This window comes from Geotrypetes seraphini, chromosome 11, assembly GCF_902459505.1.
Source record: "Geotrypetes seraphini chromosome 11, aGeoSer1.1, whole genome shotgun sequence".
Classification (NCBI taxonomy): Eukaryota; Metazoa; Chordata; class Amphibia; order Gymnophiona; family Dermophiidae; genus Geotrypetes; species Geotrypetes seraphini.
In genome coordinates, this window is record NC_047094.1 from 91,256,769 (window position 1) to 91,279,956 (window position 23,188).

Genomic DNA, 23,188 nt, shown 5'->3' on the forward strand with positions numbered 1-23,188 from the left:
AGGGGACCCAGTGTACTTGTGTGCCTAAGGGCCCTCGATGAATTAATCCTGCCCTGGGTGAAGGGATGGGAGACTAGGGAGCTTTTAAGAGAAAACCAAAAAAACTCTGTGGAGTGACGATGTTCCTAAATGGACTTTTATTTGAAAGTGTCAAAGTTCCAAAGGTACACTGAAATCATCCACATAAAATAATTTCATCCACATAAAAATGAATCATCCACATAAAAGCCTTAAAGGACCTAGTCCGCTAGGGATACAGGATCCAACACGGTCCGCGTTTCGACAAAATGCAAGCAGTGTCTCACTTCCGGCTCACCACACAATTGTTTCCCACGTATTCACCTTTATAGGACCTCCAGGGACCCCTGAAGGTTTTTGTCGAAACGCGGACCGTGTTGGGTCCTGTATCCCTAGCGGACTAGGTCCTTTAAGGCTTTTATGTGGATGATTTCAGTGTACCTTTGGAACTTTGACACTTTCAAATAAAAGTCCATGTAGGAACATCGTCACTCCATAGAGTTTTTTTTAATTTTCTCTGGATTTTCTTCTTTGTGGATATTTTGGGGTCAATTCCTTTTGTTTTTTGGTTGGTGCTTTTAAGCCCACTTGTTATTTGGCACATTTACTAAATGTCATCACAGGCCACTGATGTCTATAAACCAAGGGCTCCTTTTACTAAGGTGTGTGTGTGCGCTACAATGTCACACGCACTAGACGCTAACACCTCCATAGAGCTTGCGTTAGTATTTTTTGTTTAGCATTGGGTTTGCGCGCGCTAATCTTCAGCGCACGCTAAAAACGTTAGCGCACCTTAGTAAAAGGAGCCCTAAATTTTACTTTTAGCAGCCTGCGAAAACCAATATGTAACATCATACTACAGACAGTGCTCAATGGCCATGCTGTGCTTTCCAGTGCTTTGACCTTCAGACATGTGTTTGGTTCAATCAACAGACTTTAGAAGCTTTTGACTCACCAAAAACAGAAACAAAGAAATTTTCACTAGAAAAAAAAAAGTGATTGATAAGAAAACAAAAAATTCTGCATGGCTGAGGATGGAAGATTTCCAAAGCTCACAAGAAAGCTACAGAATCAGAAGATACCAACCCAACAATGAACAAAGAAAAATAAAAAAATACAGATAACGAATGCAATTTAAAGAAGTGGGAACAAAGATAGAGAGAGGACAGAGATTTGAGAAGAGGTGAAGATTCAGCAGTTAGAAATATAGAGAGACAGCTTGTGTGGAAAGGGAGGATGTGCCCTTGGAAGACTTGCCACTTAACATTGACTCCATTAAATCCATTCGAATTTGCAGTAGACAGAGTTTGCAAATGCCTAGTAATTTGCATTTGTGGACTTAGGGCCCGATTCATCATACCTTTTCTCCTACACACTAAGGGGACAATTCTATGACTGGGCACTTTAGGTGTTCATTTTATGCAGTCTGTAAGCCAGGGGTGCCCACACTTTTTGGGCTTGCGAGCTACTTTTAAAATGACCAAGTCAAAATGATCTACCAACAATAAAATTTAAAAAAAAACACAAAGCACACTGTACGCATAGAAAATGTTAATTATCATTCCTATTCCAGGGTTTTTCAAAGAGGTCAAAGCAGATGACTCTATGCACTATCACCTCAGTAACAACCATACAAAAATAGACAAATATACCCCCTCCCTTTTTACTAAACCACGATAGCAGTTTTTACCGCAGGGAGCTGTGCTGAATGCCCAGCGCTGCTCTCGACGCTCATAGGCTCCCTGTGCTAAAAACCGCTATTGCAGTTTAGTAAAAGGGGACCAAAGTGTAAAATATAGACAGCAGATATAAATTCAGACACATTTTGATCACTAAATTTAAAATCAAATCATTTTTCCTACCTTGTTGACTGGTGATTTCATGAGTCTTTGGTTGCACTTTCTTCTTATGACTGTGCATCCAATCTTTCTTCCCTTCTTTCAGCCTGTATGCTTCCTCTCCTCCAGACCTCATTCCCTCCCCCAACTTTTTCTTTTTCTCTCCCTGCCCTTTCTTTCTCTCTGCCTCCCTTTCTTTTTTTTTCTGTTTCTCTTCTTTCCTTCTGTCTCCCTGCCTGCCCTTTTTCTTTCTTTCTCCCTGCCCTCCCCCAAGCCACTGCCACTGCCATCGGAGACCAGGACCCAAACTGCCATCGGGGACCAGGACCCAAACCGCCACCAATAACAGGCCCGAAAGCCGACGCCAATAACAGGCCCGAAAGCCGACGCCGCCCCAACCTCTCCCTGCTTCGGCTGACCAGCATCGCGATCGAGCTGTTGGGGGAAATGCTGCCGGGTCCTGCCTTCGCGGAAACAGAAAGTAGGCAGGACCCAGCAGCAAGAAGAGGAAATGCTTCACTAACATGTCTCCCGCCTTAGCCCGTAGCAAACGCTTGCTTCAGGGCTCTCAACATGTGCGTGCCGGCTTCCCTTCTCGCTCCCCCCCCCCCCTCCGGACATAACTTCCGGTTTCGGAGGGAAGAGAAGAGAAGCCGGCACGCACACTTTAGAGCCCGGAGCATAAGTTCGCTACGGGCTGAAATCTCCAAGCTGTTTTTTAAAAAAATGTTCAGCGACGGCGGCAGCAACTAAAAGCCCCTAGGGAGAACACTGAGGAAGGCTGATCGGCCCGGTAGATCAGGACAGCAACACTAGTCTATCACGGAGCCCGGGATGGGCTCCGCGATCGACTCACGTTGCCTTCCTGAGCTACCGGTCAATCGCGATCGACGTATTGGGCACCCCTGCTGTAAGCCATTTCTTATAAGAGCAGTTATGTGCATAATAACTGTTATAAAAATAGTACAAATATGTTGGTATCAATGTGCCTGTATATTTAGGTGCCAACATTTATACCAGATCTCTGGCTGGTGCAAGTAGGCATGCCTCAATGTGGCACTTACAGTATTCTTTAAGCTATGTGCATAAATACTAGACCAAGATCCATCCATGCCCCTCCCTTATAAACATCCCAGTCCATTTACATCCTATTTGCACGCTTAAATTATAAAAACATGCTAAGTGCTCTTCTAGTATTCACGTGGCTCATTTTCAAAAAAGATAGGTATAAAATAGCACTTGGATGTCTTACTAGTCAAAATGTCCAAGTGGGCATTTTCGAAACTGACTTTCCAGATGTCTTTCTGGTTGTTTTGTTTCTAGTGGATCTAAATCTTAAGGGAGCATGGTACAGGTATGTTTTGGGCAGGCTTAGGATGGACATTCTGCAGGGATAATCAAATCTGAAACAAAACGTCCAGGCCATCATTCAGACATTTGGAGCTAGACCTGTTTTAAAAATGAATGAGGGTTTAAAAGGTGCCCAAACTGACCAGATGATTACTGGAGGGATTAAGGCATGACCCCCCTTACTCTCCCAGTGGACACTGACCCTCTCCCAACACCCAGAGATATGGGGGGAAAAAAACAACCACAGTTCCTTCCAGCCTGTATTCCAGCTTCAGATAGCTACAAAGACAGCTGAGCACAGAAAGCAGAGCAGATCAAAGGGGCATTCTAAGGCAGTGGTCTCAAACTTGCGGCCCACGGGCCATATGCGACCCTCCAGGTGCTATTTTGCGGCTCACGGTCTGGAGGTAATGCTCAACTGCTCCCTTGCTGCAGTCAATTGTTCCAATTAAAGCTGCGGCCGTCGGCGGCTACTTGTGCCATCCGCACCAGCATTTCTCTTCCCCCTTCCCTTCCTTGTGGAGCAGTAGCATGTCTGGCTGGCTCCCTTGCTCAGTTGATCATTCCATTAGCCGCAGGTGGCGGCTCCTTGCGCTATCCACACCTGCTTCAGAAGCCTCTCTGACATCACGACATCAGAGAAGGCTTCTGATGCAGGCGCAGATCGCGCAAGGAGCCACCATCCACGGTTTTGAACGGAACGATCAACTGAGCAAGGGAGCCAGCCAGACATGCTACTGCTCCACAAGGAAGGGAAGGGGGAAGAGAAATGCTTCTGCTGTACAGGAAAGGGGGAAGGGAAATGCTGCTGCTGCTGCTGCTGCTACACAGGGAAAGGGAGGGAAGGGGGAAGAGAAATGCTGCTGCTGTTGCTGCTGCACCCAATTGGGGAACGAGAGGGAAGGAAGGAGAAGGAAGACAAGGGAGAGAAGAGAAAGAAGAGATGCCAAGTCCATGGGAGAGAGGGAAAGGAAAGGAGATACTAGACCATGGAGGGGGAGGGAGATATACCAGAGCATGGGGGGAGGGAAGGAGACAGATGCCAGACCAGGGGAAAGGAAGGAAGGAGGGAGGGAGGGAGAGAAAGGAAGGAAAGAGATGTCAGACCATGGAAATAGGGACGGAAGAAGAGAGAGATAGGCAGAGAAGGTAAGACATGGAAACGTAAATTTTGAAAAAAAGCAGAAAAATTGAAAAACTGAATATTAAGTTAATGCCAAAGATGGATGCAAGGCAGAAAGTGAAGACGGAGAGAAAAACAGTCAAAGGACAAGAAGGCCCTGAAAAAATAGTTAAAAGCACAGAAAAATTAAGTCACCAGCCAACAAAGGTAGGAAAAATGATTTTATTTTCAATATAGTGATTGAAATTTGTGAGTTTTGAGAAAGGAAAGATATTAAACTTTAAATGTGAGGGCTACAGAAAAAATAGGGTACTTGAAGGGCCGCAGAAAAAATAGTTAATGTCTTATTAAAGAAATGACAATTTTGCTTAAGGTAAAACTCTTTATCTATATATATAAAATCGGAGGTATGTATGTGTGTGTGTATGTGTGTATGTGCCGCGATCACGCAAAAACGGCTTGACCGATTTGAACGAAACTTGGTATGCAGATTCCTCACTACCTGGGATGATATGTTCTGGGGGTCTCGCGGCCCACCTGCACACGTGGGCGGAGCTACAAACAGAACATCAGATTTCACCCATTCATGTCAATGGAAAAAATGTAAAAACCTGCCATTCTCACAGTAATTCCAACTACCTGGGGTGATATGTTCTGGGGGTCTCGCAGCCCACCTGCACACGTGGGCGGAGCTACAAACAGAACATCAGATTACACCCATTCATGTCAATGGAAAAAATGTAAAAACCTGCCATTCTCACAGTAATTCAAAAACGGCTTGACCGATTTGAACGAAACTTGGTATGCTGATCCCTCACTACCTGGGGTGATATGTTCTGGGGGTCTCGCGGCCCACCTGCACACATGGGCGGAACTACAAACAGAAAATCAGATTTCACCCATTCATGTCAATGGAAAAAATGTAAAAAGCTGCCATTCTCACAGTAATTCCAACTACCTGGGGTGATATGTTCTGGGGGTCTCACGGCCCACCTGCTCACGTGGGCGGAGCTACAAACATAAAATCATATTTCACCCATTCATGTCAATGGTAATAATGTAAAAAGCTGCCATTCTCACAGTAATTCAAAAACGGCTTGACCGATTTGAACGAAACTTGGTATGCTGATCCCTCACTACCTGGGGTGATATGTTCTGGGGGTCTCGCAGCCCACCTGCACACATGGGCGGAGCTACAAACATAAAATCAGATTTCACCCATTCATGTCAATGGAAAAAATGTAAAAAGCTGCCATTCTCACAGTAATTCCAACTACCTGGGGTGATATGTTCTGGGGGTCTCGCGGCCCACCTGCACACATGGGTGGAGCTACAAACAGAACATCAGATTTCACCCATTCATGTCAATGGTAAAATTGTAAAAAGCTGCCATTCTCACAGTACTTCAAATATGGCTTGACCGATTTGAACGAAACTTGGTATGCAGATCCCTCACTACCTGGGATGATATGTTCTGGGGGTCTCGCGGCCCACCTGCACACGTGGGCGGAGCTACAAACAGAAAATCAGATTTCACCCATTCATGTCAATGGAAAAAATGTAAAAAGCTGCCATTCTCACAGTAATTCCAACTATAAAACACTTTCTATGACACTATAACCACTAGGGACATCATTTCTATTCTACCACGGACACCATATATATAGAGTTTGTATGTTCTAACTGTGTTTGTAACTGTTTCCTTCATGCACCCCAGTTCATAATGTTATTACATTACATGAGTACTCACATATGCTGAACTAGGAACACAGGTTCCATTCTGAACCGGGAAAAACCTGCATGGAGTTTCTTTTCAACCTGAGTTTCCACATATTGAGTTGGTTAAATCAATACTGAAACTTTTGGATGCCACTTATTCCAACATATCTTCCTTTTCAGTTTAAGAGATTGCAAATTCCAGTGAGACTTGCATTCTCTATCACAATCAACAAATCACAGGGACAGACTATTACATACTGTGGAGTGGATTTAAGATCCCCCTGTTTTTCCCATGGACAACTCTATGTTGCTTGCTCAAGGGTGGGTTCACCCAAGAATTTATATGTTATTGCTCCTGGAGGTGAAACTAAAAATGTTGTTTATAATCAAGTTTTGTGTTAGTTGTATTGTATTCATTTTGTCAAATATTTCACATTATAATTTGAATATTGTACTTTTTATAAAGCTGTTAAAAAATAATTTCATTCACCACTATAAAGTATCTTTATTTGAATCCATTTACAGTGTTATTGCTATAATTAAATACCCGTGCAACGCCGAGGCATCAGCTAGTAGTTTATAAATCTTTCCTTTAACTGTTAAAGGAAAGATTTATAAATTATAAAGAGTTTTACCTCATGCAAAAATGTCATTTCTTTAATAAGACATGAACTATTTTTTCTGCTGACCTCCAAGTACCTACAAATGTACAAAATGTGCCCCCCCAAAGGTATTGAATTTGAGACCACTGCTCTAAGAGGTACTGCAGTGAACATCACATAAAAAGTCCCAGGTACACATATCACTATACCTTGCTTATATTGTATATTGAGCCCTCCAAAACTTATTGTACCTACATAAAGATGACAACTGCAGGCATAAGGGCTATTGTTGTGGTGTACAGGTAGATGCAGTATGTTTTGGGTGGGTTTTGGAGGACTCACCATATAATATAAAGAGATTATGTACTTACCCTGGTAAGCTCTTTTCCAGTAAATAGGTGAGACATTCTAGACAAGTGGGTTGTGTCCCAATGGCTGCGTGCCATATGCAGAAGGAATTCAATACAGATTTTTTCTGTGATTCTGCTCTACTTCAGTATACTCTCTAGTTCTTCCTACACTTGGTACCCAAGCACCAAGAGCCACCTTACTAATGTGAAGTAAAGACACCCAGGGCAATGAAACCAATAAACAAATGTTCTGCTCAATCATTAACATGAGGACATTAACTGATATGCACGGACGGGGAGAGGGACCTTGGGGTGATAGTGTCCAAAGATCTAAAGGCGAAAAAACAGTGTGACAAGGCAGTGGCTGCTGCCAGAAGGATGCTGGCCTGAATAAAGAGAGGCATAGTCAGTAGAAGGAAGAAGGTGTTGATGCCCCTGTACAGGTCATTGGTAAGGCCCCACTTGGAGTATTGTGTTTAGTTTTGGAGACCGTATCTGGCGAAGGACGTAAGAAGACTTGAGGCGGTCCAGAGGAGGGCGACGAAAATGATAGGAGGCTTGCGCCAGAAGATGTGTGAGGAGAGACTGGAAGCCCTGAATATGTATACCCTAGAGGAAAGGAGAGACAGGGGAGATATAATTTAGACGTTCAAATACTTGAAGGGTATTAACGTAGAACAAAATCTTTTCCAGAGAAAGGAAAATGGTAATACCAGAGGATATAATTTGAGGTTGAGGGGTGGTAGATTCAGGGGCAATGTTAGGAAATTCTACTTTACGGAGAGGGTAGTTGATGCCTGGAATGCGCTCCTGAGAGAGGTGGTGGAGAGTAAAACTGTGACTAAGTTCAAAGAAGCGTGGGATGAACCCAGAGGATTTAGAATCAGAAAATAATATTAAATATTGAACTAAGGCCAGTACTGGGCAGACTTGCACGGTCTGTGTCTGTATATGGCCGTTTGGTGGAGGATGGGCAGGGGAGGGCTTCAATGGCTGGGAGGGTGTAGATGGGCTGGAGTAAGTCGTAACAGAGATTTTGGCAGTTGGAACCCAAGCACAGTACCGGGTAAAGCTTTGGATTCTTGCCCAGAAATAGCTAAGAAGAAAAAATTAAAATTGAATCAGGTTGGGCAGACTGGATGGACCATTTGGGTCTTTATCTGCCGTCATTTACTATGTTACTATGTAAACAGAAAACAAATGCATCAAAGGAGACAAGAAACGACCCCAGCATAAAATAGTAACTTATATACAGATTCTTCCCAGCCCAAGCACTGACTGCCAACCATGAAACAACTTGGAGAAACATAAACAGACAATAGGCAGGCACAGGAAGTACAGGGCGGGTATCTAGAATGTCTCACCTATCTACTGGAAAAGAGCCTACCAGGGTAAGTAGATAATCTCTTTTTCAAGTGCAATAGGTGAGACATTCTAGACAAGTGGGATGTAACAAAGTAGTCCCTAAATGCTAGGATGGGCTAACTGCACCAGCCTGGAAAATCTGAGGACCAAAGGCAGAGTCCTTTCTTGTTACCACATCCACTTTGTAAAACTTGGCATATATAAAAAGGACCACATTGCTGTCATGCAGATCTCCTCAGGGGAGACCGCACTAGCTTCGGCCCATGAAGAAGCCATATTTCTAGTAGAATGCATCTTAACGGAGATGGGAGACTGCATCCCAGACAGAATATAGGTGGCCTGCATGCAATCGGGCACTGATCGGACATGGAAAGGAGATTAGTGAATCTAGCCCAATGTCCTCTGGGAGACATTCCAAATCCATTGGATGAGATGACAAGTACAGTGGCTCCCTAGACCCAAAAGCTGACATCTGTCATCACTTCAACCCAGGAGTTAATCCTCAGCGTACATCCCTGCATAGCGACGGGGGAAAAAGCCACCAAACCAAGATGGCCTGAACCTCTAGAGTCCAGGAAAGACTGTACTGTACCGCAGTCTTGTGCGGAGCCCAATGAGAGAAGAGGGCATGCTAGAGAGGTCACCTGTGTGCTCTCATCCAAGGAACCACGTCCAACGTGGTTGCCAGGGACCTTAGGACCTTAGGACCTGAAGAGAGCCCCATGCCAATCGAGCAGGCTCCCTGAAGAAGGAAGAAACCATGAGAACACAGCTCACCTCTGGAAGATAGACACAGCCCATTGCCATGTCAAATAGAACACCCACATATTCCAGAGGCTGCTTGGGTGTCAGACTGCTCCATCTGGAGCTCACAATTCAACTAAGGCCCTTCAGAACAGGGATCACCAGATCCACTGTATGGTGACTCTCAGCCAACAAGGGGGCTCTTATCAGGCAGTCAACCAAGTAAGGGTGTACTGGCAGACCTATGTTCTGTAAATAAGCATCACCTTGGTGAAGGTACGGGGAGCCAAGAACTGGCAATAATATATATATTTTTTATTTCTTTTTTTCTAAAACAGGAAACCGCCAGCATGTGCAGTATGGCTGGAAATATTGACATGTGCACAAAGCTTCCATGAGATCCAGAGAGGCAAGGAACTCTCCAGGGGCCACCGCTGCAATGACAGATCACACTGGCTCTATGTGAAAGTATGGAACCATGAGAGCTGCATTTACATGCTGTAGATCTAGAATAGGCCCCCAATCGTTGGAACCTTTCTTTAGCACGATGAAGGATATGGAGTAGCCACCAGAGCCCGAGAGATTGGACAGCCAGCTCTATAGTTTGAATATCCAGCAAGTGTTGTACAGTAGCTTGTACCTTGAGCACTGTGGCAGGTCAACCTGTAGGAGAGTCCACAAACTAATCTGTCAGAGGCCAGGCAATTCCAATTTGAAGCCTGACCGAAGAATGTCCAGGACCCAATGGTCGGATAAAATGTGAGCACAAGCCGACAAGAAAACTGAGAGTCTTCCCCCTATCTGGAATACCGCTGCAGGGAGCTCTGGGAAATTCTCTGAGATGTGGCAGTCATATATGTGTGGAATCACCTGGAGCCATGGAAAATTAGAGCATCCAGAACCTCTAAAAGTTCTGGTCTTCTATCTGGTAGGGACCAAGGGTGATGGTCCACCACAGAATTCATGAGGTCATCCAGGCCCTTGCCAAACAAAAACCACTCCTTAAAGGAAAGTTTAGCCAAAGGAGCCTTATAAGTGGAATCAGCAATTCATTGTCAGATCCAGAGCATTCTGTGAGCAGAAATGGAGTATGTTGGCACCTTAGCCAGTACTCACATAAGAAGCCAAAAAGTTGAGGAGGAGGCTCTACAGCCTCAGAGTGCACAGCAGAGACAAACAAGAGCGACTTATAAAGGACGCTGTCGAAGCAGCCTTAATGCCTAAAGCAGCTGCATCAAAAAGCCTCCTGAGGAGATCTACCCGGAGGTCATGCACTGGGAAAAGAGATGTGTCATCACCTGTGCAACTAAAAGACCCACCCTAGACTGACCCTGAAGCTGCTGGCACTCCTATGCCAGTAGATAAAAGCAAGACAAAATCCACGCTATCCTAAGAGCTCCTTCTAGAGAGATATACTGTTTGGAGATCAGAAAGATAATATCAGGGTTCCAGGGAAAGACAGAAAACTGGGAGCACACTTCACAAAGCCAGGAGAAAAATATGGACAGAACTGGCTAAGTAACCAAATTCTACTCCTGCAGAGACTCAGACATAAGATCCAGCAAAGCTGTTCTTGAGGACTCCGAAGAGCCAGAATACAGTACCTGAGTTCCCATGCCCAGAAGTATTGTACTGGAGAATAAAGGGCCAGCAAGCTGATCATCATCCAAAGGATCACCCAGATCAGGAACACAGGCGGACTGGGAGGAAGACATGCCCATAGAAGCAACGCCGTTGATAGACAAAGCAGAGGTGGAGTGGGACCATGAAGGGCAAGAACGCCTGCTGCAATACATATTCCACAAATATGACATATGTTGTATAGATTATTACTACCTGCACCATTTGGAGTATTAATGATAAACCATCATAATAAACTTTGACATCAAGTAACTTGCATCCACAGTCTTTTTGTTTTTTATAATGTTTGAGAAGGCCTCCGGCTCTTGGGGCACACAGTCATCCTGAGATGATGGAAGTATGTGGTTCTTAGGATGTGGAGGGTCTGCAGCCTTGCACATGAAACCATCAGCTTTGCTGGGCCCTGAAAACAAAATAGGCTGCCCTGCTGGGCTAGCTGAGCATTTAGTTACCTGCTTAATCATAGGAGAGGCTATGTTTTGCACTACCACCTCTCCCAGCTGCACCACGCAACACATGGCACAAAAACACTCCAAAGGCACCTAATTTGCACAATCCTGGCATGAATTCACACTGGGAGAGCCCAAGGACTCAATCCCAATAAGTTTTGTGGCAAAAATTGCAGTTTTGGAGAAGGAGGGAGCTTAGGAAAAAAGATCGCTACAAATCCAAGATAGCCACCGATAAGAAATTTGCGCCAAAATCATGTATTTTTCCACATATAGCAAACTTTAAAAATGATGATTTAGGATTTTCCAGGTGGAGGGAACAGAGGGAGGCATGCAGAAACCTTCAAAACTGAAATTCAGACCCTTCCCCCCAATTAACCTTACAGGCTATGACAGCTTTTACTCACTGTGACCTGTGCTGAAAATGTGCTGCAGCCTGTCACAGCTCTCTTATAGTAGTTGGAATCAGAGAACCACTGCCTCATACTGGGAATTCCTCCATGATACTGATCTTTGGACTGCCAATCAGACTCCATGCCTAACTGTACCTCCATCCCTGTTGACCGACGGAAGTGCTCAGGAACAAGCAGAGGCGCGGAACATACCTGGCACCCCGCAAGACACCGCTATGTATCCTAGCTATGCCTAATAGCCTGCGCCAAACTTTGTCCAAGAGAGGTATGGCTAGTAGGAAAAAGGAGGTATTGATGCCCCTGTATAAGACTTTGGTGAGACCTCATTTAGAATATTGTGGGCAATTCTGGAGGCTGCACCTTCAAAAAGATATAAAAAGGATGGAGTCAGTCCTGAGGAAGGCTACTAAAATGGTATGTGGTCTTCATTATAAGGCATATGGGGACAGACTTAAAGATCTCAATCTGTATACTTTCAAGGAAAGGTGGGAGAGGGGAGATATGATAGAGATGCTTAAATACCTATGTAATGTAAATGCACATGAGTCGAGACTCTTTCATTTGAAAGGAAACTCTGCAATGAGAGAGCATAGGATAAAGTTAAGAGGTGATGGGCTCCGGAGTAATCTAAGGAAATTATTTTTTACAGAAAGGGAGGTAGATGCATGGAACAGTCTCCCAGAAGAGGTGGTGGAGAGAGAGACTGTGTCTGAATTCAAAAGGACCTGGGATAGGCACGTGGGATCTCTCGGAGACAGAAAGAGATAATGGTTACTGCGGATGGGCAGACTAGGTGTGCCATTTATCTGCCATCATGTTTCTATGTTGGTAGGAGAAGCGGTGATGGCCCAAACTCCTCAGAAGCAGATTCAGGCTGGCTGCAGGTACCACCAGGGCTTAGCCTATCAGCTGCAGACCAAAGTCTGTGCGTTCTCCATGCAGGTAGAGCTGAAGAATCACTCTGAGAACAAGACATTCTGAAAAAAAGAGATGAAAAGCACCAAATAAAATAATAAAAAGGAGAGAGCAGAACAAACACACTCCTGCTGGCACGAATGCAGAAGGGAGCTGTAGAGCAGAGTCACAGAAAAAAAAAATTTGGATTGGATTCCTTCTGCATATGGCGCAAGGCCATTGGGACACAACCCACTTGTCTAGAATGTCTCACCTATTGCACTGGAAAAGCAGGTTATAGTGTCATGGGTACCTGGGACTTTTTATGTGACATTCACTACAGTACCTCTTAGAGTGCTTCTCAGCTCTGCTTGCTGTGCTCAGTGTCTGTGGCCAGTTTGCTATGAATGCTGGCCGCTTGGTGCCAAATAGCTTGTTTTGGTGCGTTTTTCATTTAGATGTTTTTGCATTCGAAAATGGCCAAAAAAGATAGATGTACTAAGGACCAAAACGTCTAGATAGGTAATTTTCAAAACAAAAAGATAAGACATCTTGCAGTTTGGAAAATGAACATTTTCTGAACATCTTTCCCAAAATATCCAAACTCGGACTTAGATGTGCTATCGAAAATGCCCCTCCCCATGCATAAGTGCTAGTATTCTACATATTTAAAGGTGCAAATGGCACTTAAATTTAAGCATTCTGTTATAGAATGAGAGACCCTTGGAACAGCATAACATCTGTATCTGAATGGGTGTGCATGTTTTTAAATGATGGCTGTATACACATAAATGAGCTTGACTATTAAAGGTCATTCCCCATTTTGTGTCTAAGAGAAATGCTGAGTAAACAGGACATGAGGGGTTATTTGATATTTCTGCTTTGTTGCTAAAGAAAATGGAGAGCGATGAGGTGAAAAGGAAGAAAAGTGAAGTAAAGGAAACTGGCAACTATAAAAACATACTGAACAAAGTGGAGAGGGAAGAAAAGGCAAAAGAAAAAGTGGAACCCTACAAATGGATTCAGTGACTGCCAGGCCTTGAATTCCTCTCATTTCCATTTCAGATATTTGTCCTTTTCATCTGGTGGCAGATAGCTTTTATTCTGCAGTACCAGATACAGGGTAGAACATTAAACATGCTTTGCATAGATACATAATAGGCCACTGTTCAGTAAAACTGCTCAAGTATAAAGGCAAATGTCCGCACAGACCTATTACATTTAAAGGGATTGATCATTATGGACTTGGCTTTATAACAAGGAACCTATGTGAGAAATCCAAAAAAGCGCTTGTTTAAAAAGGCAACATAGGTGCCTGTTTCTGAATAAAATAGACGTCCAGAATCAGCTCCAACTGCGTGCAAGTGCTGATGCAGAAATTTATAACCCCTCCATAAACTGTGCACATTTGCCCATGTATTATACACACATATTTTATAAAATGTACATATACATCACAAATCTGCCTCTACTCTGTAAGGTCCACCCACAGACTGCCCAAGCACAGATCATAGAAGAGGAGTGCACACTCGCCATGCACACATGTTTTATATGTCTATGTAGTTGTGCAATTTATAAAAGGCTTTCTATATGGAGAATAGGGTTTAGGTATGACAGGGGTTTTACTTCCCATGAATGTGCTCAAGTGGCTTCTTATAAAAATGCCTGCAGATATTTTATAGCAGGACATCTACAGTATGTGCCTTGTGAAATAGACTTCTGCAATGATCTACGGTAGTGCATCAATATTCTCACACAATTTATACGGTTTGTATGTTCCCCGTGTTTGTATTTTAGAAAGGAAGCATATATATTGCAACTCCAGCCCTGATCTACCCAAACAATGCCCTACAAAAGCCTACATGCCATGATCCCTCCAAGTTGCACAGGAGTGTGTGCCCACATTCCTGCAGGTGGGGAGATGGTAGTTCAATATTTCAGAACAAGTAAAATGAGGTGGGATTGTCGCTTATGCAAATGCTTTATAAAATATGCACATATGCCTAGCAGTATATGTGTGGACACATTACACCTACCTCATACATGTGTATCTACTTTACCTGGGATAAGTTCATAAATGCACATAAGTTGACTTTATAAATAGGCATAAGAAACTGCCAAGGTGCCTTAAGAGTCCAGATCCCTAATTGTAACAGGATAATTTTTAAAAAGTTTACCTGAAGAAATATTCTTTTATAAAGCCCTCCTCCACCTCCAAGAAGCAGGTAAATTTAAGCACAAAGGTTTACCCAGACTGAGCAGAGGCATTCTAGGAGTAAGATTCAGAGGGGTCGTGTTAATCTACATGTGTGTAAATTAACCCAGGAATCCTGAATGTGCTAATTTCTCAAATGGAAATACACGCACAATTTAATTTTAAAATCTTACCAGCACCCAATCAGGGACTTCCTTAGGCTCCTCCCTAAGGAAGTCCTTGATTGGCTCAGTTGCCTGAGGCCCCTCCCAAGGGAGGAGCCTGAGGCGCCTGAGCCAATCCGGGCCTTAGGTCCCTCCCCATGTATCACATGATGCACCGGGGTGGGGCCTAAGGCCCGCATTCCTGATGGCGGAGGAGCAGGAGGGACTGAACACCCCTCCTGCTCCTGACTTAAAGGTATGGGGAGGGGGAGGGTGACAGCAATGGTGGCGGCAGCGATGGCGATGGTGGGAGGGACCTAACCCGACAGAGGGGGGCCCAATGGCAGGAGGGAGTGGGCATCCCTCTTGCCATATCAGTTCTTGCGGGGGGGGGGGCTGACAGGAGGGAGTGGGCAATCCTCTTGTCATATTCACGTAGGGGTGGAGTGTTGGGGGGAGCGTGTGGTGGCACTACTGTCATGGCTTTGCACCTCCGTGCAAATCATTTGTATGCAAACTTGATAGTGAATCAATCGCTGTTTAAAAATCGGCCAACAGCGATTGAGTCGCTATCTTTAGTGAATCTGGGCCTAAGTCATTTGGGGACTTGGAGATACCTACTGTACCTGAATGTAACTTGCCCTGAGCTGCACATAAAATGGTGTGAAATAATTAATGTTGAAAAAACAAGCAAAAGTGTGACCTCACTTGCTTATGTATAGCAGTCTTTTAAATACAGTAATAAGGCTTCCAGAATGGTAAAGTGAAGAACAGATGAATATAACAAACTGGTTACTGCTTTACATATGATATCCAAATAGAAGAATGTACCTGGCAATGTTCGAGGGTAACCTAAGATGGGAAAAGAGATGAGAACTGCTGCTGCTCCAGCTCCCAGGAAACCTATCCACCAAGCTCCAACCCATAGTGGATTTTCAGGAGTGAGGTCAGTGCTGCAGGAAAAAAGAAGAGAAACAATGACCTTGCATTCATAGAAGGCAGCATAAGCAGACCAGATGGTCCTTGTCTGCTAACAGCTATACTGCAATAACTGTGCAAGATTGTTTAAAACTTGCTCTAAATTGTGCACTGGATTTTACCTCTGAGGTAACTTTCCATTACAGTTTGAGTAACACCTTCCATAGATTAAATTCCACAGGTTGAGAGATTAAAGATCACTCCTTTCCTGAGTCTTTGGCAACATTAACTAATATTACTAGATTATCATTAATATTATTCTACTTTCCAGATAAAAGCTCACTGTAGGATACATTCAGGTACAGATAAAACTTCCTTTTCAGCCTGGAGAAGAGACGGCTTGGAAGAGATATGTTCGAGGTCTATAAAATACTGAGTGGAGTGGAACGGGTAGATATGAATCGCTTATTTAATCTTTCCAAAAATGCTAGCATTAGGGGACATGTGATAAAGCTACAAAATAGTAAATGTAAAACAAATTGGAGAAAATATGCAGTCAGCATGTAATTACACTCTAGAATTCATTGCTGTGGAATATGGTGAAAGCGGTTAGCTTAGTAGGGTTTAAAAAAGGTTTGGATACTTTCTAAAAGAGAAGCCTATAAGCCATTACTAAGATGGCTTGGGGAAGTCCATTGCTTATTCCTAGGATAAGCAGCATAAAATCTGTTTTTCTCCTTGGAATCTTGACCTGAATTGGCCACTGTTGGAAACAGGATACTGGACTTATAGGACCTGTGGTCTGTCCTAGAATGGCATTTTACTTGCCTTAGAAAACAGGAATCACCCAAAGTGTTACATAGGTCTAAAAAACTACAATACATTCAACACACAGTAAACAAACCCACCCAAACAAAACCAAAAGATAAGTAAGGTATGTTCCTTACAAATCTTCACCCTGAAACCATATTTGCTTATTTGAAAGACACAAGAGGGTAAAAAGAGAATATTTCTTAAAGCTTTTCCATCAATAAGCCAACATCTAGAGATCATGATATTAACGAGCACATATGTTTACAAGCATTGAAAATGCATTAACATGTGCAATCTAGTTTATACAGATTTATGTTTGTAGAACGGCACTTTAGAAAGGATTTATAAGCCGAGACATCCCGGTTCAGACATCTCAAGTTCTGCTAATATATTAGAATAGCCGAGCTCTATCTTTATGGAGAGGATGCGGTATCCAAACTTAAGGTTTGGTTTAGTCTAGTTTAGAATCTGCAGCTATAGATCCTGTTCTAAATATATGATGTGAAATGGTATAGTGGCCATGTTAGTTCACTCTTCAAGGAAATATGTAGAAATAAAACAAAAACATAAAGGAAAAAATAAATAATACCCCTTTTCAGTTCAAATATTTTATTAGTTTTACAAAATAAATAAACAAAATATACAAATATTAATACAAATATTAATGAAACAGTCCAGTTGTACAGACCAAAAGAGTAATGATCATAAGACAATACAACCAGTATATCATGTCAAACGTATACGACAGGCCAGTACATACTATTTCAGTAGAGAATATGCATGCGAAGCATGGAAGAGAATTCCCAACGAGCATCAATGAATGGCGTAAATAAACTAAGAACATTAGACCATCTATTGTTTTATTGCCCTAGAATTCTGATTTTTGGGAAATCAATTTGGGGACATATTAATAATAGTTTAAATTCTGAGATTTCTTTAACTTATGAAATAATAATTTGTGGTACCATTTTGCATATCAAAGATCCCCTGGATAAACATAAAAGACGTCTCTTTTTAAATATGACAAGTACAGCTATATAATTGATTACAAGAAACTGGAAAAACTGGGACGTCTCAACTTTACGTTCTGGTGGGCAAGTTTATGTCTAATATATAAATATGAGAAAATGAACGCTGTTATATTAGGGAATAGTGAAAATTTTAAATTAATTTGGGGCCCATTGACATGCTTTGTAGAATCCCTATAATTATGGGTTGTTTTTAGATTATATGCACATCCAGGGAGGGGGGATGGGTGGGAGGTAAAAAAGGTTTGAAAAGATTGGGTTGGGGAAGGGAAGGGTATTAATATGTATGATTCTTGAAAAATTTAAGTGATGTCAATATTGTAAAATGATTTATTTATTCTGTATTCCACTTATTGTATGTGTTTTAAAACTGAATAAAGAATTTGGAAGAATAAACTAAGAAGTGACTCAGTATATAACTTATACAATATAATATGAGATACTATCACCCTTTTTTTACTAAGGTACGCTAACCAATTGGCGTGCACTAATCAATTTAGTGTGCACTAATGCGTACATGTTAGTCTATGGATACGTTAGCGTTTAGTGCGCGCTAATTCAATTAGCACACGCTAATTGTTTAGCGCACCTTAGTAAAATTTATTTTTGATTGAATATTACACACTTGTTGTAAAAAATGAAAACGAATAAAGATTTAAAAAAAAAATAAAAAAAGAGGGCCTATATGTCAATGGTCCAAAGTACAATAAGATTGAACAGGCTCCATACTCTACAGAATGTACTAGTAGAACGATGTTTTTCTGCAATAACACTTTCAAATTTGCTAGTTATACATACAGTATTCCACCATACATTAAACTCCACCGTGGCTAATGCAATGCAAGATGTTTTTGATAGCCAAAAACGATAAAATATTGAGCAAGCAAGCATTGAATTCAGACAGCGATAATACCTTTTTTTTTGGACTAACTTAATGTAATTTATGATTAGCTACCTTAGATCAGAAATAATGGTGAAATGATAAAATGAGGTTGGGCAGACTGGATGGACCATTCGGGTCTTTATCTGCCATCATCTACTATGTTACTATATTAGAGGGAACATTAATTTTCCAAATGTAAGCATCTGCAATATCAGATGAAGACATAAACATGAACATGCCAGCACATAAATATGTGTATGTTCTGAAACAATCCGTGTATATTTGCCAAGCATATACATTTATGTCAGCCATTTTAGAAATATACGCATGCATTTTTTTTCTGAAGCTTTGAGAGAGTCTGATATTTCATGCCAGTATTGCTTTTGAGAAGGGGGGGGGGGGTTAGACAAAAACACTGGGGGATTGAGGGGACACTACTCTTTCCTCCTCCAGTGGGGGCAATGCACTAAAAAGCAACAACCTAACCAAATGTGGTGAAGCCCGGAAAACTGCAACAAATAGATGTTTTAAGTTTGCTATTTTTCAAATGTGTTTTTCTGTTAAGTGTACTTTTTGATTGATAAATATTTCTCATTTTTCAAAGATACAATTAGTGCTTGGATCATCCCACTGACTTATGGCAACATATACAGTGAGGAATCTATTCTGTGATGTTTCATGGCAGAGTATAGGAGTGGTTGCCATTGCCTTCTCCCATGCAGTGTGTAGCTCCACTATGTTGCTGCTGCCCAACATGGAGCCCCTCAGTCTACAGTACCTGGTATTCCCAGGTGGTCTCCCATCCAGGTAATAGCCAGGTCTGACCCTGCTTAGCTTCCAAAAGTAATAACAGGCCTATCCATGGCAGCCAGGCTGTAGGCAATTAGGGGCAGATTCTATAAATGGTGTCCTGATTGTAGGCGGTGGTAGGTATCCTAACCAACAATCAGAACACACGTTTTCTAAAAAAAAAAAATAATAACCCTAGGCAGGCTGCCTACACTGTAGGTTTCTGTCGCAGTTGAGGGAGACGTGTAGAGATGCTTAAGCTCGCCCAGGCTGGGCTTGGGCATGATTTTGCCTGGAAGTGGCCTTAGGCAAGCTTAGGCATCCCTAGGCATCACCCTAGGGCCATGATAGGCACCTGAAATGCTGGCCTACATTTCAATTAGATGTGGCCACTAAACTGATCACGACAAGGAAATATCCCTGCCATGATCAGCTGAGCGTCTGCAGAAGGGAACCCTACTCCCTCTCATTGCCACCTCGACCCTCCACACACACACACACACTGTTTGTGGCCAGAGGGATGTCCAATCCTTCCTGCTGTAAACTGCAAAACAACCACCAATTCCTCCTGATGCCACTCCCAAACCCCTCCTTGAAGTCCCCTGGCAGGAAGGATGCCCACTCCCTCCTGCAAGAACTCCTGAAACACCTCCCTAACTGTGATAGGCAGGGCCCTAACTGTGATAGGCAGGAGGGATGCCCACTCCCTCCTGCCAACAGGCCAGCCCACCAGAGCACATCCTCCATCCTGACTGCACCACAGAGTAGAACCTCCCTCCCCGGTACCTCCAGAACGGAGCCCCTGGCACCCCAACCCCCATCCCGTACCTTTTGGGTACACCTACACCTCTGGCTGGCAGGCCAGCCTCTTCAGTATGGTGGGCCTTCCCCTTCCTGGTATATTCTGAGATGCACTAGGGAGGGGCCTAAACCCCAATTGGTCCAGGTGCCAAAGGACCCTCTCATAGGAGGGGTTTTAGGCACCTGGGCCAACTGAAGTCTTAGGCCTCTTTCCCAGTGCATTCTGGGATGCAGTGGGAGTGGCCTAAGACTCCAATTGGTCAGATACTTAAAGCCACTCCCATGAGGAAAACAGCCCTAGGGATTTTGATGAAATGGGGTGAACTAAGGTTTTTAGGTATGAGAAATTGATTTAGCTAGGTCTAGAGTTCGGCAATATTCATTTGGGGGGTGAACCAAGGGATTTTCCCAAAAGGCAGTGCCTATGTAGCTACTGTTCCCACCTTTGCTTGCAGTTCATTGGTCAGGCATTCATAAGGAAGCTTAGCCAGCCAATAAGCAACAGGAAAAAGCAGAACTGAAGGATGCTAAGGCACTGTCTCTATGGCTACTGCCATGCCTCCCACTGCAGCCCATTGATCAGACATTCCTAAGGAAGTTTTGTTGCTAAGACACTGAGTCTGTAGCTAATGGTCCCACCTCCCCTTGCATCATATTTGTCAGATATTCTTAAAGAAGATTAGCAAGCCAATAGGCAACAGGGAATAGCAGAACAGAAGGTTGCTAAGCCACTGTCTCTGTAGCTTATTGGCTGTCTAAGGAATGACTGAGGAATACACTAACAGCACAGAAGCCAGAACACCTGCAGTGTAGATATGAAATGTAAAAGGAAGAACAGAGCTGAAGTGAACTGAAGTGAATGCAAACTGGGGGAGGCATGGACTACAAAGATAACTGCAATCCATTAGTCAGACATTCCTAAGGAAGCTTCGTTGCTATGACACTGAGTCTGATGAGGGCCAGATTCTCTAATATTGCTTGTAAAATACGATGGGTCACTTTAGTGGATATAAGTCTAATGATTCAAAAAAGATGAACCATTCTCAAAGAACCATACCTGCAAACAAGGTTCATGGAGAGTCACCAAATTAACATGAGATCAGTTGCTAGTGATAGTGATTGGTACATGCACAGAATAGTCCACAGAAAGAGGTGTAAAGCTCTGTCGTAGGCATACATATCATAGGTGTGCCTTACTGGAGTGCAATATGGGTACTTCCTGCTGTGTCTCCCTCCTTCCACTGTCATCATCATCAGGTCTCATCACATGTCTTCTCATCAAGACAACTTCCAGTAAACGCTACATCATTGTGTCAATCATAGATGTGCCAGTTTATTGGATGGAGGAAAGGGAGGGGAGGCTTTCAAGAGGGCCTGGGATAGGCCCATCTGGAGTAACCATTATCTCTTTCTCTCTCCGAGAGATCCCACGTGCCTAGCCCAGGTCTTTTTGAATTCAGACACAGTCTCTCTCCACCACCTCTTCTAGGAGACTGTTCCATGCATCTACCACCCTTTCTGTAAAAAAGTATTTCCTTAGATTACTCCTGAGCCTATCACCTCTGAACTTCATCCTATGCTCTCTCATTGCAGAGTTTCCTTTCAAATGAAAGAGACTTGACTCATGTGCATTTACATTATGTAGGTATTTAAGAGTCTCTATCATATCTCCCCTTTCCCGCATTTCCTCGAAAGTATACAGATTGAGATCTTTAAGTCTATCCCCATACATCTTATGATGAAGACCACATACCATTTTAGTAGCCTTCCTCTTGACCGACTCCATCCTTTTTATATCGTTTTGAAGGTGCAGCCTCCAGAATTATACACCATATTCTAAATGAGGTCTCACCAGAGTCTTATACAGAGGCATCAATACCTCCTTTTTCCTATTGGCCATACTCTCCATATCCAACCTAGCATCCTTCTAGCTTTTGCCGTCACCTTTTCAACCTGTTTGGCCACTTTAAGATCATCACATACAATCACACCCAAGTCCCGCTCTTCTGTTATGCACATAAGCTCTTCACTCTCTAATCCGTATCGTTCCCTCGGGTTTTTGCAGCCCAAATGCATGACCTTGCATTTCTTAGCATTAAATTTTAGCTGCCAAATTTCAGACCATTCTTCAAGCTTCGCCAGGTCTTTCTTCAAGTTATTCACACCATCCGGCATGTCTACTCTATTGCAAATTTTGGTATCATCCGCAAAGAGGCAAATCTTATCCAACAACCCTTCAGCAATATCATTTATAAAAATGTTAAAAAGAACAGGTTCAAGAACAGAACCTTGAAACAAGCTACTGGTAACATCCCTTTTCTCAGAGCGATCTCCATTTATCACCACCCTCTGTCGCCTTCTACTCAACTAGTTCTTGACCCAGTGCTAATTTAGATGGTATCAGAATCACAATATTTTTGCAGATGACAATCTGCAGATCTGGTAGTTGTGAATGTAAGAAGTGTGCAGAATAGATTAGGAAAAATCATAGGAAAACTGTATGAACTTTTGATGCTGCTGATGTGGAGGGGCATTTTTGATATGATATCTAAAACTGAGTTTAGACGTTTTGCAGAACATGAACAAAAATTTAGAAACAAAAATGCACATTTTCAAAACTGCAAAACATCTATCTTGGCTTGGTCAGGATACAGTGTTTCAACACTGAATGGGGGGGGGGGGACGGACGACATCTTCTTGATAAAGCCTTTGGCGAAACATGTCGGAGATTACAGGTCCCTACCCAACATTTAAGTTTGATTAACAGCGACTCATGTGATCAGCAAGCATGAAAAGCTAAGTACAAAACATAAAGTCACTTAAGTATTGGAATTTATAGAATTATTTATAGCACTTTAGAAGCACTTATTAACACAATCAAAATATTAAAAAAATTTTAAGAAGAAAAAAAAGTCTAATGAGGATCAACTTGCCTTGAAACACCACAACCAGGAATCAATTGGATGGAGGTTGGCATTTTCTGAAGACTTAAAATAAAAATAAAAAGCTGAGTACTCAATGAATATTTAAGAATATTATACAAGCTGCTGTATTAGTACAGGATGGAATAGACAGTAAGGATTGATTTGAGG

The 23,188-nt window shown here is 42.8% G+C and overlaps 1 protein-coding gene across 1 annotated transcript in view; it reads right to left on the reverse strand.

Annotated features, from left to right (window-relative positions):
• Nucleotides 1–23,188, reverse strand: part of SLCO4A1 (solute carrier organic anion transporter family member 4A1) — a 172,919-nt gene that overhangs the window by 86,329 nt on the left and 63,402 nt on the right. The window contains exon 5 of the mRNA XM_033914743.1: nt 15,696–15,817. Coding sequence (XP_033770634.1) covers nt 15,696–15,817 — 122 coding nt within the window. The remainder of the gene's footprint in view (nt 1–15,695; nt 15,818–23,188) is intronic.